The sequence below is a fragment of the Diabrotica virgifera genome, chromosome 1, assembly GCF_917563875.1.
Source record: "Diabrotica virgifera virgifera chromosome 1, PGI_DIABVI_V3a".
Classification (NCBI taxonomy): domain Eukaryota; kingdom Metazoa; phylum Arthropoda; class Insecta; order Coleoptera; family Chrysomelidae; genus Diabrotica; species Diabrotica virgifera.
The window spans coordinates 216,541,788-216,561,178 of NC_065443.1; the positions used below are offsets into that span (position 1 = coordinate 216,541,788).

General features: G+C 32.5%; 1 protein-coding gene across 6 annotated transcripts in view; it reads left to right on the forward strand.

Annotated features, from left to right (window-relative positions):
* Positions 1–19,391, forward strand: part of LOC114332917 (myosin heavy chain, non-muscle) — a 257,019-nt gene that overhangs the window by 158,216 nt on the left and 79,412 nt on the right. For all 6 annotated transcript variants that reach the window (XR_007697311.1, XM_028282706.2, XM_028282707.2 and 3 more), the window contains exon 2: positions 15,431–15,587. Coding sequence is in view for 5 of the 6 variants with exons in the window: in XM_028282706.2 (XP_028138507.2) it covers positions 15,431–15,587 (157 nt within the window). In the remaining variant the exon portion in view is untranslated. The remainder of the gene's footprint in view (positions 1–15,430; positions 15,588–19,391) is intronic.

The following is a 19,391-nucleotide window of genomic DNA, read 5'->3' on the forward strand; positions in this document are numbered from 1 at the left end:
CGGGTTAAATAAAAATTAAACTGAAATTTGTGTACCCCATAAAAATTTTATGGGGGTTTTGTTCCCTTAAATCCCCCCCCCCCCCCAAACTCTTTTGTGTACGTTCCAATTTAATTATTAGTGTGGCACCATTAGTTAAACACACTGTTTTAAAACATTTTTGCCTCTTAAGACTTTTTCGATAAGCCAGTGTTTATCGAGATATTTTGAATATTTATCGAATCCACCACATATTTGTATATGGTTAAGTACGAATATAGAGACCTGTTAATAATCTGAAAATGTATTTATAATTTACATTTTTAGGTATATTTTGAAAAAGAAGCCACATGTCGATAAAAGGTGACTTATCAAAAAAAGACTAAGAGGCAAAAAAGTTGAGTTTAACTAATGGTACCACAATAATAGTTTAATTGGAACGTACACAAACATTTGGGGGGTTTATAGGAACAAAACTCCCATACAATTTTTATGTAAATATATTAAAAAAGAAGCCGCATCTCGATAAAACTCGCTTATCGAAAAAATACTGAGGCAAAAAAGTTCTAAAAACGTTGTGTTTAACTAATGGTACCACATTAATGAATTAATTGGAACGTACACAAAAGTTTGGGGGGGGTTAAGGAATCAAAACCCCCATAAATTTTTATGGGGTGGACAAATCGCACTATAATTTTGTTTTAAGATGATCCTGCCATAAGAATGATACATGTCCATTTTCAATAAAAAATCTTTAATAGTTTTCGATATATTGAAAAAAATCAATTTTCGTTTTATATGTAATTTCAAAGGGCTGTAACTTTTTTTATGAGCACATTTGTACTAAGGTAAGTTACGTTCAATAGAACTATTTTTGACCCTAGAATCTGTGGTATAATTTATGACCAATTTTTTCGGGACACCCTGTATATCGTGCTGAATGGATCAGGCAATCCAAATCCAAAAATAAATTAACATTTTTGTGTTGAATGACTACACATACTTCTTTGATGTGATGAATCATCATTCTCCAACACATCAATTACTCCATTCCTAGATATATCCCAAAGCCTTTCCAATTGTTGCTTTTTTACGATCTCGTCTTCAGTGTACTCCGACCGTTTTGGTCATGTTGTCTGCCCTGTCCATCCCACCTTTAGGTAGCTATCATTTTCCTACATATTAAACCCTTGTCTTATTGTAAATCCATGTGTCTGTTTTCCATGTGTCTCAGTCCTATTTCAAATGTATACCTTTCCAGTTTTCGTTGAGTTACTTGCAAGGTTTTCTATGTTGATCGTGTAGGGTTAGTTTTTGACCTAAATAAACAACTTTGATTGTCTCCATATTTTCTTCTTAGACTTGTATTTACATTACATATTCGCGATTGACCATTACTTTTTTGATATATTCATTTTTAGACCTACCTGATGAAACCACCTTTAGATGAAACTAGTGGAGGTGGAAGTTATCGTTATAAACGTATAAATTCACATTATGTTACAGACATGGTTTCCCACCTTTAGACGTCTGTGACAAGAGTATTTTATAAAATCCTACTGTCACAGTGACAGTTGTCATACTCCTCTGATAAGTCTAAAGGTGGGAAACTCAGGGCCGGTTGTTCGAACGCTAATCAAAAATAATCATTATCAAATATTTAATTACTGTCACAACTGTCAATGTCAACTTTGATTGGGTTGCTGAAAACATAATTATTGATTACAATTATGAAATTAGTTAATCAATTATGTTAATAATTGTTATGTTAATTGATTAACTAATCTCATAATTATAATCAATTATGTTTTCAGCCACCCAACCAAAGTTGACATTGACAGTTGTGACAGTAATTAAATATTTGATAGTGATCATTGTTGATTAGCGTTCGAACAACCGGCCCTATGTAATGTAATGTTAATTGATACGTTTATAACGATAATTTTCACCTCCACTAGTTTCATCTTTTTTTGTTTCGCAATGTATTATTTTTTCCATCTATTGCGTTATTTTGCCGGTTATTAGCGCGCTCATCACTGTATTAGGAAGCATCTTTCTAGGTAGACATCCGCCCACGTGAGGAATCTTTGTTTTTTGCTCTTAGTTATTATGGTAGTTGTACTAGAGATGTCCTTGATGACCTTTAATGCAGTGGATTCTTGATGCCTTTTGAATTTCCATGCCTTTGTGACTGGTTTCAGTTCGTCAGCATTTAGCCTACGGCCAGACGAGCGACAATTACAGCGCTGTAAGAGCAGTAAAATGACGCTCGAAAAATGGGTCGTACAGTGAAAAAGAAAGAAAGGTATAAAGAAAGCTTAAAAAGGATATTAGATGAAAACTAAACGGTGGAACGATTCGATGTGAAGGAGATTGACTCAAGATATAAACGTGGAGAAATGTAGTTAGAAAATCGGATCCCAGATAGAGATAAGGCGAAGAAAATAATTTTGTTTTTACCTTTTCCGTACTTCCTCTTCATTTCTATTTATTTCTAAGAGTGTTTTAATGTTATGTTTACCTAAAATATCCCAGTGTAATTATTTGTTTGAACGTATTACATAAGAAAAGTAGAGTTTATAAAAATCAATAAATGATTTGTTATAATGATTTTTAATTACATAATTAGTTATATGAAAAACAAAAACAATAAATAATTGTACATAATATTATGACAAGATCTGAGATGACCGCTTCGTGCATTATTTATACATTGTGCATATTTGAATAAAAGCGTATGCGTTATCTTATTTATTGGGGATAGGTCTTGTTAATTACAATTTAGACATGATTGAGATGCTGTCTAATGCAGAAAATTACGTCAAACTTTACTAAAAGTACACCTTATACCTTAAACAAGCATTATGGCAAACTTATTATTAGTCGACCATTTAGGTTTATTACCATCATCATTTATTATTCTTATAGTATCTATTAGTATGATAGAATTGATTCAAAAATGACATAACCCAGACATCCAAAGTGAAAGTTATCCTCCAACACCAAATTGTTCTATATGGTCCATATAATGTTCAGAAAAAAGTCACACCTTTTTGAGCGTCGGGTTTGGGGGGGAGAGGGGAGAGAAGTCGGTAAATTCGTAGTTTTTTACGTTTTTCGTCAATATTTCTAAAACTATGAGGTTTAGCATGAACAACCTTCTATACAAAAATGTTCTACATTAAATTTGAAATAAAAAAAGGCCCTATACATAATCCTTCTAAAATGAAGGGTTCTAAAGTTACGGAGGTAGTATAGTATAATTGGTCCAAAAAAGGCCTAACCCAGACATCCAAAGTAAAAGTTTTCCTCCAACACCAAATTGTTCTATATGGTCAACATATTGTTCAGTAAGAAGTTACACCATTTTGAGCGTCCGGTTTGGGGGGGAGATGGGGGAGAAGTCGGTAAATTAATAGTTTCTTTACGTTTTTGGTCAATATTTCTAAAACTAGGTTTAAGCGTAAACAATGTTCTATACAAAAACGTTCTACATAAAATTTAAAACAAAAATGGTCCTATCCATAATTGTTATAAAATCAACGGTTGCAGAGTTACGGAGGGTGAAATGTGGAGGTTGTCGATACTTTTTATATTTTTTGGGCAATTGATGATGATTTTAGATGGTGAGGTTTACGTTTCTTCAAGGGCCTATCACTAACATACCATCGGCCACTGAAATAGCAAATCCTGTTAAAGAAAATTTCTTTCAATCAGTAAAAATATTATAAATTGCCCAAAAAATATAAAAATTACCGAAAACCTCCATATTTCACCCTCTGTAAGTCTGGAACCGTTGATTTTATAACAATTATGTATGGACCTTTTTTGTTTTAAATTTCATGTAGAACATTTTTGTATACATTGTTTACGCTAAAGCATATTTTTAGAAATATTGACGAAAAACATACAAAAACTGCTAATTTACCGATTTCTCCCCCATCTCCCCCCCCCCAAATCGGACGCTCAAAATGGTGTAATTTTTTTCTGAACAATATCTGGACCATATAGAACAATTTGGTGTTGGAGGAAAACTTTTACTTTTAATGTCTGGGTTAGGTCTTTTTTGGACCAATTATACTATTCTTCCTCCGTAACTTTGGAACCGTTCATTTTAGAAGGATTATGCGTAGGGCCTTTTTTGTTTCAAATTTAATGTAGAACATTTTTGTATAAAAGGTTGTTCATGCTAAACCGCATAGTTTTAGAAATATTTACGAAAAACATAAAAAAACTACGAATTTACCGATTTCTGCCCCCTCTCCCCCTCAAAGCCGACGCTCAAAATGGTGTGACTTTTTTCTGAACATTATGTGGACCATATAGAACAATTTGGTGTTGGAGGGTAACTTTCACTTTGGATGTCTGGGTTTGGATCTAGTTATACCATACCATACTATATATCTTAACAATTATTGCTGGCAGTTAATTTCTAGATTATAGTTTACAAAGTAACACTTTGTAAGGAATTTGTGATAACAAAATAAATACTTATAGTAGTCGCACCGCCCAAATAAAATAAAATGTTTGTTCTACTTTTTCTAAAAACAATTTAATTAAAAAAAATGACTTGTTCTACTTTTTCTAAAAACAATTTAATTAAAAAAATGACTTGTTCTTCCAGGAGTATTCTTTTACAAAATATTCCTATAAAAAATATAAACTTTTTACAGTCGTTCATTGTTAATTCTGATAAAAATTGTCCTTGTTTACATGTATGCTAAATTCAAAAAATTCAATATATTGAGTTTTAGAATTCTATAGTGACAGTAGTCGCCTTATAATCAACATTTGACCCTCCTTATAATCACCATTTATGTGAAAATTAATACAGAACAGTGGTCACAAACAAAATTTGGGACTACACATGTTATTTATTTACTTTAAACAAACCTACGACTCTATCGATCGAAGTATGCTATAATATGATCCCAAAAGATCGCTAATATAAGGCACGTATCCATCATGTTGGTGCTCCGCGCTCCGTGCCACTGCTCCGATCGATATGGCAGGCGCTCCTCTACGTATAAACCGCCACCGATTGGAGCACAGAGACGGATCCCGTACTGTTGCACCGAGGGGGGGCGCAAACGTATCCACTATGTGGAGGAGCGCGGAGCACCAACTTAATGGATACGTTTCTTTAGACTCGTGAAAATCACGCTACATAATACAAAAAAAGATTGTGTGTGTACTTTGTACGCACGTAAGAAGTTATACTTCTATTATTATGATTTCAACGAAATTAATATACTTAACAGGTTATTGTATTTTATTTAAATATTAAACTAATTTTCTTTACCTACCACTTTTAAAAAATTTTTATTAAAACGATACCAAAAATATAAAAAAAAATATGAATCGTCCGGGATTTGAACCCGGGTCCTCTTAATCTCCGGTCACACGCTCTACCACTGAGCTATATCCCTTCTGCTTTGACAGGTTATAAGATTTCTCATATACTGACCAAGTGAAGTATACAAAAATACTTTAAATATGCTTACTATTATTATAAAATATCTTATTCCCGAGGACGACAAACCCAAAGACACAAAAATTATAATAAATAATTCATTTACTTAACACTAATATATCCTTTTATATGATATAATATGACTTATTTGCGCTGACAGCGCTGATACATACATCTTGAAAGATTAGCAACGAAGTACATACTGTCTGTGTGCGCATGCGCCCAGCATGTGATAAAATTTCACTCTCGATCGTAAAGAAGTATAACTTCAAAAACATAATTATAGGTAATGCAGATAAGTTTCTCAAAACAGTTCACAGTAAATAGAGGCTTAAAATACTGAGACCTGTTATTAACGGATTTGTTTACCTTAATACTGAAAGAAATCGTCAGAACAAACATTAACACTGAACAGACTATAATTTATAATAATGCTAGAGAACAAAAAAAACTATAAAACAGTAATACGATCATCGGTTGTATATGCGAGCAAAACATAAATCATGAACCAACGAGAAAAGCTAAAGATATAGAAAGATTGTAAGAAAATTGTTTGGGGGAATAAAAAGGATAGATAATACTTACTTGGAGGAAGCGAACAAATATGGAGGTAATGAGGATGTAATATGAAAAACCAAATGTTACATCGAAAATCAAAACAAAAACAAATCAAATGATTAATAAATGACGGAAAAATGGGGAGAAAGAAGATAGAACGGCCAACAAATAATTGAGTAAAAGAATTTCGAAGCTATGAGCCTAGACAGACCTGGAACCTGCGTACCAAAAAAAGTTGATTAATAACAAGCTGAAAATTTGTTAAAAGCTTAACGGTGTCTAGTCGGACAAACTTTGATGTATGGGAACGCTGGAACAGGGGAAGTTTTAATTGTGGAACAGGTTAAAAATTTGGCACGTCAGACTACGAAAACGTTCCATGTATTTTGTCGAACAGAACTTCCAATTGATTTGTTACCATTTCATTAAACTCACATGCAAAAATCAGACTGGTGTTTATCACCAACTGGGCTGAGTGGAACTCGAAGAACATGTCAAATGACAGGAATCATGTTGGTTAGTAATAGCAGTCTGATTTTTGCATGAGAGTTTAATGAAAGGGTAAGAAATCAATTGGATGTTCTCTCCGACAAAATACATGGGACTTTTTAGTAATCTGACGTTCCAAATTTTTAAACTGTTCCACAATTGAAACTTCCCCTGTTCCAGTGTTTCCGTACATTAAAGTTTGTCCGACTAGACCCCGTTAAGCTATTAACAAATTTTCAGCTTGTTATTAATCAACTTTTTTTTCTTACGCGGGATCCAGGCCTAATAGCGCTGACAGTCACGACTTTATTATAATTCGTTACAGTCAGTGTGACAATAGGAGTATCAATGAATCGTATCATATGGGTATTTTATGTGTGTTGGTGGGTTTGGTTTTGGAAACAATAGATCTGTGTGTTGGTTGTTTTGTTGTTGTATTTATTTATTTTATTCCGGTGTTTTTTTCCTGAAATTCATTTTAGTTAAAGCATGTGTTCTCTAGTCAACCAATATCGAAAGAGAACAAATGCTGAGGCCAAGCAGATGTATGGGGCGAGCGACGAAATTAAATCCCCACGTATAAGATGGGCTGGGCATGTCCAGACTCCTTAATAACTGCTTTGAGACACAGCATATGGTCAGATTTAAGAACAATGATGCTATCCACTGGCATATATTTACCATGGACGACAGTTCGAGATGGAAGTAAGTTGTGCAGTCAGCCATGACATGACCCACCCCGGGTTGTAGCGCTACGAGAAGAAGATGTGTTCTCTATCATATATTATTTGATGATTTCACTTTTGATATTATGTTGTGGTTTATGTAATAATTGAAATGTCTGTTGGTGTGTGTTGGATTTTTGTAGACTTTGGTTATACATATATCCTGTGTCCTCCTTTGTGATTAACACATCGCAGAAAAGATAATGAGTTATTGTTTTCTTTTTTCTTGGTGATTGATTCTTAATTTATTCTTCTTTGCAGTTAATGTCTATAAAATACTTATTCAGTGCTTCTGCTCCATGATGTCAAATGGTGAACACATGCATATGCATGAATCATACAATAAAAACAGAGACTTTTGCAGATCTCACATATGCAAACAATGGAAAGATGCATCAATAGAAATGAAAGAAACAGTCAGCAAAAAGAGGAAAATCAAAGAAGCAGTACTTATCTTACTAACTGAAGAAAAATGTGTAGCAAACTCATCAATAGAATATAGCAGTCTCCGGTTACCACTATTGCAAGACGAAGTCAGCAGTAAGAATATACCAACAATAATGAGTTAATAGATCAGATATCCATCATCTGCAATTATTTACATGAGCACAGGAAGACCAGAATTTGATATCAATCAGAGGGTACAACATCACCTCTTAGAATTTCACTCAAAATATGGCTATCTGTCTACAAGATCGAGGCCAAGTAAGCCACTGCCAACAAAAAATGTAAAAGGTAATTCTCATTACAATCAATTGTGGTTTAATCCCATACAAAAAAATATTCTTAAACATGTCACAAGAAAGCAGTTTTACCTCTGTAAAACATAAAATCAATCAACTTAAAATTAAGCCCAACTAAAAAAGGCGTCTTTATTTCGATTGGAATCGTCTAAGAACTGGTCTAGCTAGTTCATCAACATAATCTGTAGGTGAATGTGTGTAAAAGCATTTGGAAAAAATCTTTGTTATGTTCGTTTACCGTAGTCATTTGAATGAGATTAAGGAGTCGCAAAACAGCCGCGATTCTTTTGGTACGCTCGTTACGAGTATGTAATTACTACACCAGACGTTCTACTCCAACGAGTCGTTTCTCGGATTCGAGAAAAAGTATTGATTTCTTTCGAGTATTATTCGATAGGCGTGGATCAGATTTTAAATTTTTGCAATGGATTCATTGCAACGATTCTAAATTATTAACAGATGCAAGTGATATATTTGTTAGAGAAATAAGAGTAGTTTTCAATGTGTGCAGGAGTTTTTGCAAAGGTTACATCACACTTTTACATAATATAAGATATATAAAACACTTTTATAATATAAATACAATTTTCCATGCTTACTATTTTATGCTGTGCACCAAATGTATTCGATTATCTCCAATAAAACAAACCATTATAGGCGAGCGGCAACAACCCCTAAAATTACGTTACACCGACCACGAAAATCAACTTTAAGGTGAATGACTAATTTTGGTGGTTCTTTATGTTTTCGAGGTCGCTGAATCTGAATATGAAATTTATTTTTATCTAGAATTGGTGGAACATGTTCAAAAATCAAATTTTATGCAAAAATGCGAAAAAAACAATTTTGATGATTTTTCAACTTTGCCTCGCTGTATCTTTGGTCGCGGTAAATATTTCCTCTTGAAAATTTTACTGTGTCATCTTTAAAGTATTTAGATAACAACGAGCTTCATACAAAATGTTTATACACATTAAAAGACGAGTTGTTAACTTTTAAACATTTTGTTGTCAGATTTCGTTAGTTTCATGTTTACTTAAAAAAGTTAAGTGACAAACTTTTTAGCTTATAATTTTTAACCAACACAGCAATAAAACATAATTCATGAAGAAGTTTTCTGGAAAATTTTAAGTCAAAATATTCAATAGGAAAAAAGTTATGTGACTTTCTAGACGAGCGGAACACCCTAAAGAACGTTTATTTCTCGAGATACTTTGTGGTGTGATGACCACAGTGTGGTGAATGGCTAATTTTGGTCATACTTTATGATTTTGATAGTGCTGAAAACGAAAATTAGGTCTATTTTGAATGTTACGTGGAGGAACATTGGCAAAATCGCAATTTTATCCTAAAAATAAAAAAAAAATAAATCACATTTTTTGCCTTTAATAACTCTGTTCCATTTTAATATTTTTTTCTGAAATTTTTATAGTAGGTATATATTTCTTACATTTATGAAGACAATGTACCTGTTTCAATATTTCTGTCTCATAATAAAAGTTATAAATTGTTTAAAGTGAAAGGTGCAGATTCTTGAATTTCAAAGTTTAATCGCAGAAGTTGAGTGACAAAATTTAAAATTTAGCTTTTTAATCAGGTTTATGTTAAAATATATTGTACAAAGAATAAAATGTTTTATAGAAACAAAATAATGCAACTTGTAATTATAAGAAAAACGTGATTTCATTTTTTTTTTGGGTAAAATTGCGATTTTGACAATCGACGGTTAAACTGCAAAACCTCGTAAGTCGATTTTTGGTTTGTTATAACTTGTATTCTTTGTTGGTTTATAATTTTACATATACGTCTGGATCTTGCGTATGAAAAAAAAGTTGATTAATAGCAAGCTGAAAATTTGTTAATAGCTTAAGGGTATCTAGTCGGATAAACTTTGATATATGGGAACACTGTAACAGGGGCAATTTTAATTGTGGAACAGGTTAAAAATTTGGAACGGTCACACCACGAAAACGGCACATTTATTTTGTCTCTCATGCAAAAATCAGACTGCTATTTATCACCTGTCATTTGACATATTCTACATGTTCCACTCATTAGAACGCCCATTTGGTGATAAATAGCAGTCTGATTTTTGCATGAGAGTTTAATCTCTGTTCGGAGAGTTTAGTCTGTTCTGTCGGACAAAATACATGTGCCGTTTTCGTGGTCTGACCGTTCCAAATTTTTAACCTGTTTCACAATTAAAACTTCCCCTGTTCCAGTGTTCCCATATATCAAAGTTTGTCCGACTAGACACCCTTAAGCTATTAACAAAAATTTTCAGCTTGCTATTAATCAACTTTTTTTTCATACGCGGGATCCAGACCTAATATCTTTTAAACTACGAAAGCTTATAAGTCAATATTAAAATTTAACTAGTACCATTAAATTTTTTTTTAATCTGACTCTTAATTTGACATTTTTCTAAGGACAGATTTTTTTCGCTCGCCCCTCCGCCCCTTAACGAACTCCCCTGCATTAAGAGCCAATATATGGTAGAGGTACATTTTCAGGGAACAAGGTTTCTCCCAATGTGTTAATATCACAGCTAAGTTCATGTTCCATATCTCAACCATTTTTTTTGTTACATTCTACATCAATATATTTGAAAACGAGAATATAAATTTACATAATGCAAACAATTTTGATATTTTCCTAAACTTATCGTGGAATAGTAAAATATAATATTATGTATGTATATAAATGCAAAAACACCACTGAGTACACTAACAAGTTCTAAGAAATAAACCCATAAACATATTAATAATTAGTTAGCGACTTATCTTTTAAAATAGTCGGTTGTTTATATTATCTATTTTTTTGTTACGAAGTCATAAAATTATTTATCTACTACTGTGTAGACTCTGCAATTTTCAGAGATAGTAACATTTAAAAAAGTAAATAAGTAGGTAAATAAACCAGAAAACACAAATGAACCCTACACTGTTAGGGGTACTTACACTGTTAGTGTACAATGACAGGGTCATTTTTGACCCTACCAACAATTAATTATATCTATTGGAAAAACTATGAAGTCTGGCAACATCAGATACTAGCTTATCTCCAATAATTATTGGACGAATCTAATTTCTGCCACAGCAAGAACAAAAAAGTGTAGACGTACTCGTGCAGCCACCTGTGTAGACGTACTCGTTCAGGCAATCTAGTAGTGTCACACATTCCCCAATTAGGTCCACCGGCTACACATTATCAAGTGGCAAATTTGTTACTTGATGACCAAATTATATAACAAGTTAATTGAAAGAACAAATGGAAAGATTAGTGAATTACAAGTAAATTATGGAAATCCAGCTTTGAGTTATCAGTTCACTAATCACACTAAGAAATTTGCGACTATGTAGTTCGAATTTTTAGGCAACGTAACACACTTAGTTTCTCCATTAGATCCGTATCTTTATGTGTTGAAAGTACTTGCGTAAATTTGCTCCCAAATACATTACATAAGGGCATTTGATCTGTCGCTCATTGGGAGCCTATTATTATGTAGACTTTATTATTTCTAACATTTTCTTTTTATTGGTAAACTATAATTTTTAACAGGTTTCTTTTAATTTTTTTTGTTTCAGCAAAAAGCATTTGACACCAATAGAACTAAACTTCAATTCAGTGTCGTTGGCTATTGAGTAAAGAAAAATTTAAAATGGAAAAGACAATCATTTTTCCTTTATACATATTATTTGGTAATACTTTGAATAAAATAAAGGTCTTGATTTGTGGCTAAGATAGAGGAGGTATTAAGAAGTTGTATTAATTATTACTAAATGAAAGAAAAGTACTTAGTTACTTTCTTTCCTTTTTTATTTTACCTGTCGATTGCATCATATGATGGAGACATTTCTACGATTTTAATGACAAAATGTAATACTTTATAAAATATTGTAATAATTACATAATTATTAGAATTCCCCTTAAGGAAATACTATATATTTTTCTTTCATATTTATGACTAAGGGCCGATTTCACCAAAAACAAATAAATCATCGAATACAATTTATTAGTGGATTATATTTTTATTGTTTCAATACAATTTTGATAGTTTAAAGTTGTGTGTGTGTTTTGTGTTTTATTGGCACTGGTTTTCACAACCAACTGGCCAGTTTGCAAAGTCGACGTCATTGTCTTTGCAAAGAGACGCTAAATAAGATATTTACAGCGAGATTAACTTGTCAATTTATTCGAAGAGTAAATATTTATTTGGTAAATAAATAAAATAAGTCTTATTTGACGTTGGTAAAATAGGGAAATGTCAGTTTTATTGGTCGAATAACTTATTCATCGAATAAGCTACTATATTTGTCGTTGGTGAAACCGGCCATAAATGTTGAAAAAGTTGTTATTCTGTGAATCGAAAGAAATTAACATTATTTTTACGATAGAAATACATTATGTGTTATAACATAAATATACCTAATCTATATGAGTACAAGAGTACATATTTAAAAATAATGAAGATAGTAACAAATATTCAAGAACCACTTAGCCGTAGTTGTCACCACCAGGCTTTACTTTCAGTTTGCAACCCAAAAAACATTTTTTTAAATTCTACTCCAGTAAATTCTTCTCTCAACACTGTTTTGGTGTTATATTTTTCCTGTGTTTCTCGTTCTTCCAATTTAACAATTTTTAATCGTTTTTATAGTCTGTCAGTTTAAGTTCCTCAACTATTCTTAATTTATTTTGATATGGTTCCTTATTATCGTTTAATTTTACTATAATATTTTTTCATAGAGTAAGTGCATCAGTCTTCTATACCCTATTCCACGAATATACGACTGTGTTGGATTATTTCGACAACGAATATTTTATTGTGCAAAATATGAAGAACGAAAATAAATTGCAAATTACATTGCTGTTTATTGGAATAATTATTAGAGCCATATACTTTCGTACTTATGTTGCACACTGAAATATTCGTTGTCGCGATAATCCAAAACAGTCGTATGTTGGTGGAATGAACCATATCTTTTTTCTGAATAATACTTATTTTTGTCCTTAACTGTAATCACTACCCCAAATATTGGGTTTTTTACTGTGAGGTCTTGTATAATGTTTTTTTTTATTTGCTAGTAAGTAGTCAATTTCATTTTTAGTATTTCCATCTGATGACATCCACGTCCATTACCCTTGTAGCTCTTGAGAATAAGTAGCATTTATAATTATTTCATTATATGTAGTTTTCTACGTAGTCAATTAGTTTATACCTTTTTCATTTCATTTTCCGGCTGAAAATATTACGGAATTTGAGTTTTAAAAAATATTTGTTTTAAAGAACAAAATTTATGACCACTTCTTAAAAAAACCAAAAATTAACGAGAATATTCTACAGCATGAATTCATATTGAAACCATCACTTACATATTGGTTCTTAAATTTTGTTTAGAAATAGCTAATTTGTTTTAATCTAAAATAGAAAGGCTTTGGTATCTTTTTTTTAGAACGTCAATTTTTCACTAATTAGACTACTACATACTACTATTGCTTCCCTTTCTTATAAACAGTTCCAATTCCAAATTTAGTTTGATGGATGTGTTTTATAGGTTTTTTTTTTATATATTCTACGATATTTCAAACATTTTTAACACTTCATCTAAAATTCAGTATGTCCCTGTAAGTTGGAACCATATGGGAAACTTTTTTATTTATTATTAAGTTTACGAAAAAAAAGTTATTCTTCATAAAAAGCTCTGCATTGTCTAAAACCTAAGATTCAACCATCAGATATAAAATTTTATGAATATTATACGAGGTATGTTTTAAAAAATATGAATTTAGCTTAAGGTGATAAAGTAGCGATCAACAGGTGGCAACAAACGCGGTCCAATATTGCGAAAGTTCTGCGAACTTTCAAAAGTGAGGCAACATTGCGTCGGTAATTCGACACTGACAGTGACGTTTACACTATCAAAAACAATAATTTTTATACACATAGGCGCGAAATGTTGCCAAGTCAGTGACGTTCGATTTCTTGTTATAAAAAAATCGATTTTTGGTAGTTCCAAGATTACACAAAATCTAGGCATGGGATAAAAAAGTTTATTTGAAGAAAGTGTATTTTTTGTCCTTCTTAATGGCGGTACAGGCTCCTTTTTTCAATATTTTATTTAGGTGTAGAGTAATTTCCACATACTAACATATTTCTGAAATTGGGCTCTGTACCGCCATTCTTTATTATATTACGAATATGTGTGCCAAATATCTCTACAAAATATTCAAAATTAGAGCCGCAATCTTGGAACGCGTTTGTTGCTACCTGTTGATTGCTACTGTCTCCTCTTAAGAGTAAAGTAGCTTTATTTTTCACAATATTAAAAATTGCTATTGGGAAAAGTTGTTTTGAATTAAGAACTATATTCTAATATGCAATTACATCCTTCTAATTTAATTTTTTTATTTAATTATGGATATTCAACATTATTTTTAGTTATTTTAAGCCCCTTAATTCTGATAACTCTTTTATTATTAATATTTCGAGTGATTCTTCATAAAAAGTTTTGCATGGTATAAAAACTAAAATACAACCATCTTATATCAAATTTTATGAATTTTATACGAGGTATGTCAAAAAATATGAATTTCGATCAAGAGTAATGTACATGTACTTTTATAGTTTAGATTAGAATATTTCAATTAGAAGGATGTAATTACATATTGGAACATAGTTTTTAATTTCAAACAACTTTTCATAATCATAATTTTCGATATTGTGAAAAATAAGGTATTTTACTCTTGAGCGAAGTTCATATTTTTTGACATACCTCGTATAAAATTGATAAAATTTGGTTAGATTTTAGGTTTTAGAAAATGCAGATTATACATATAAAACATTTTATAGAGAATAACTTTTTTCGTAAAATTAGTAACAAAAGAATGATTTTAATTGAAATAACTGAATGTTGGTTGTCTATAATTTAAGAAAAAATTTCAATTAGTAGAATGTAATTGCATATTATAATATAGTTCTTAATTCCAAACAACTTTTCATAATAACAATTTTCAATATTGTGAAAAATAAAGCTACTTTACTCTTTAGCGAAATTCATATTTTTTGACATAACTCGTATAAAATTCATAAAATTTGATATTTGATGGTTGAATCTTAGGTTATGGACCATGCAGAGCTTTTTATGAAGAGTAACTTTTTCTCGTAAAATTAATAATAAAAAAGTTTTCCGTACGGTTCCAACTTACAGGGACATACTATATAATGGTATTTTCATTACACTTATTTTTTTAAAACTTAAATAAAACAAAATAAATTAAAATTAAATAAAAAGGTCTTAGTGGAATTTATGTCTTACGATAAAATCAATCGCAAGTTTGGTTTTTAAACATCTGTAAGGAATTAATGCAACTACCTTAATACCACCGACAATTTAATTAACCGAATCAATCTCAGGTCATCTCTCTGACGTATGTAATGTTTTTTTGTTTCCTTTTTGCAGACCTACTCCGGCTTGTTCTGTGTGGTCGTGAATCCGTACAGAAAGCTTCCCATATACACAGATAAAATCATGGAGAGGTATAAAGGAATCAAGAGACATGAAGTTCCTCCTCACGTGTTCGCCATTACAGACACTGCCTATCGATCTATGCTACAAGGTAAGATATTTTTTTACTTTAGAAAGGAAGTTAGTTTCTGTCGTAGAACACGTACAATTTACTATTTCAACGATCCCTTTTAATAATTTATTCTTCATTTGAGTTATCGAGATATCCCTGTTCCAGTGTTCCCGTACATCATAGTTTGTCCGACTAGACACCGTTAAGCTATTTACAAATTTTCAGCTTGCTATTAATCAACTTTTTTTGGTACGCGGGATCCAGGTCTATAATGACCGTTTGCTTTATAAACATATGTCCACAAATGCTTAATTTCCGAGATACAGGATGTTGAATTTTTTCTTACAAACTGACGGTTGGTAACTGAAATTTGGTAGGTTTTAAGAGATAGTCATTGCGCATTTTTTGACATACAATTAAGAATTTTATATGCACCATTGGCGTGCATACGGGATGCATCTAAAGTATTTATACCCGTATGCACGCCAATGGTGAATATAAAATTCTTATTTGTATGTCAGAAAATGCGAAATAATTACCTCTTAAAACTTACCCCAAATTTCATTGCATATCGCAACCGGTTTTAGAGCAACAAATAAACTGTCAGTTTGTAAGAAAAAAATCAACATCCCGTATCTCGGAAACGAAGCATTTGTGGACATATATTTATAAAGCAAACAGTCATTATATTTTCATGCAGAATTACCCCTTAAAGTTTGTTCCGAACTTTAAGGAAAAAACACAGTATTTATGATTGTTACACCCAGTATAAAATGACATTTACCTGTCTAGCAACAATATTAACTTATTGAGATTTTTAAATAATAAAGCTGTAACATACTAAAAAATCACTCAAATTGGACAACAGGTTTAGGAAATTCGAGGCATCAAACGTGTATAATTCATCTAGTGACCTAAATTTTTTGCCCGCCAGTGTATTTTTTCTAGATTTTATGAGCTATTATTACGAGTATGAGTATCATTAGCATATCTAATATTGTTAATTAAAAACAATTTACTTTTATCCCTGCTGTTGCTAATTCGACAGCTTCCCGTAAGATTTCTTTAGAGTTAGCGTTAAATAATAGAGGTGACAATATACATCCTTGTCTGGCTCCTCACCTAATTTCGACTTCTTTGGATATTTCTCCCCCAATTTTTACTGCTTCTCACTGATTTTAGTGCATGTTTATTAGTCCTGTATCTATTTTTGTTCTGTTTTCTTAAAGATCCATCCCTCTAAGGAGTTACTTAAAAATGTTGGTTAAGTACATCAAACAAGAATTAAAAAGCTTCTGTCTAACGTCTAACCTAACGTATAACGTATACCTATTTCAACTCTAGGCTGCATACTTATAGTAGTACTATTAGTACGTATTAGTACTAGTAGTAGACACTACCATGAACGTATGAGTTACATATTCACTGCTATATATTTTAATCACCTGTTTGGCATATCATAATGAGTGCTTATTATTTAGAATAATTCTCATTTATTTACTAAAAATAGCTAATAAATATCTCCTTATTGTATTTCAAATATAATGATACTAATTTTCTGCTATACAACTGTATTAACAACTACACACAATATCTACCAACAGAATGAGTTATCATAGATTAAATGCAGGCAAATTAAAAATAAGTTTTTTTTATAAAATAACAACTCTATACATGCCATCACCAATGGTTCGTAGGAGTGACGATCTGTTACGGGAGCATATAGTTTGCTAGAGTGTTATTGTTCGTAAGAGAGGGGATGCTTTCAACAAACTGAAAAAAGTATTCTGTAGCAGGGACATTACAATTTCTTTTAAAGATAAGACTTCTGAGATGCTACTTGTTTTCCTTATTATTTTATGGATTAGAGGCTTGGACATTAAAGAAAGATGTTTCGGACATATTCGAAGCCTTTGAGTTATGGGCCTACAGAAGGATATTAAGAATAAGGTGGATAGAGTCACGAATGTCGAGGTGTTGAAAAGAATGAGAAAAAATAAAGAGGTTTTAATTAAATACAATTAAAGTTAGAAAACTGCAATATCTGGGACATGGCATGAGAGGCGAGCGTTATAACTTGTTGCAATTAGTAATACAAGAATACAGGGTAGAAGTTGTCATGGAAGAAGACGAATCTCCTGGTTAAACAATTTGAGAGCTTATTTAACTGCACTTATGCTGATCTCTTTAGAGCAGCGGTATCGAAAGTGCGAATTGCCATGGTGGTTGCCAACCTTCTTAAAGGAGATGGCCCATGAAGAAGAAGAAGAGAGGGGTTCCAGATCAAAATAGTTTTGCATTTATATAAATATATTCCACGGATATATTGGATTGCAACATATCTATGTTTTATAGACCGGACAAAGGCTTTCGATCGCATCCAAGTCGAAGACGTCTTACACCTACTGTATAGAAGAAACATACCAATCAATATTATACAAACCATCGAAAACATCTACTTCCATAATCGAATACAGGCAAAGATAAATGGAAAACTAACACAGTTTATACCAGTACAAAGCGGAGTCAGATAAGGTGACTCGTTAAGCCCACTGCTCTTTAATATAATAATGGACGAAATAATAGAAGCAGTACGTAAAGGTCATGGTTAGGCCGATGCCACATTATGCGTTTTGACCGGATGCGGTGAAAACGCATCCGTTTCCAACGCAACCGGACCGACCTGTCACACTATGCGTTTAGTCTGGTGCAGTTAGTAAGCGCGTACCGATGACTCAAAACGCATCCGTTTCCAACGCAACCGGACCGATCTGTCACACTATGCGTTTTTACCGGATGCGGCGGAAACGCATCCGTTTCCAACGCAACCGGACCGACCTGTCACACTATGCGTTTAGTCTGGTGCAGTTAGTAAGCGCGTACCGATGACTCAAAACGCATCCGTTTCCAACGCAACCGGACCGATCTGTCACACTATGCGTTTTCACCGGATGCGGCGGAAACGCATCCGGTCAAAACGCATAATCTGACATCGGCCTTACAGAATGGGGAACAAAGAAATCCAAATATTATGTTATGCAGACGACGCCGCATTAATCGCCGAGACAGAAGACGATCTCCAAAGATTAACTCACATCTTCAATACAACAGCCAAGAAATACAATATGATAATATCAGCAGAAAAAATTAAATGTATGACAACATCTAAATACCCACTACGATGTAAAATCGAAATTGATGGAAAAATAATAAAGCAGGAAGCAAGGTTTAGATATCTAGGAATAGATATAACTAGTTACGGAGATGTTGAAGAAGAAGTACGACAACAAAGTTCAAAAGCAAGTAAAGCGGCGGGGTCTCTTAATTACACAATCCGGAAGAACAAACCCCTGAGACAAGACACAAAAGCAGCAATTACATATACCTATATTGACATACACGGCGGAGACAAGACCTGACACATCTAAAACGAGACGACTACTACTAGAAACCACAGAGATGAAAATACTTCCACGAATATCAGGGAAAAGTCTGTTGGATAGGGAGAGAAGCGAAAACATCAGAAGAGCATGCAATGTAGAAGATATAAATGGATGGGTGACAAAACGGAAACAGGAGTGGAACGAGCACATTAGTAGAATGGCAGAGGATAGGATAGTACGAATGATGTATAATGGATGGAATAAGTATTGTCAGACCAAGAAAAAGATGGTGCGATAATTTAATCAATTTAGGAGGGTAATATTGAAGAAGAAACAGGCTTTAAAGCCTAATGTACCGGGTGTCCCAATAAGAATGGCTCTCGGCCATATCTCAGGAACAATTTATAGTAGAGCTTTGAAATAAAAAATTTTATAACAAAAGTTGCCTCATGAAAAGCCT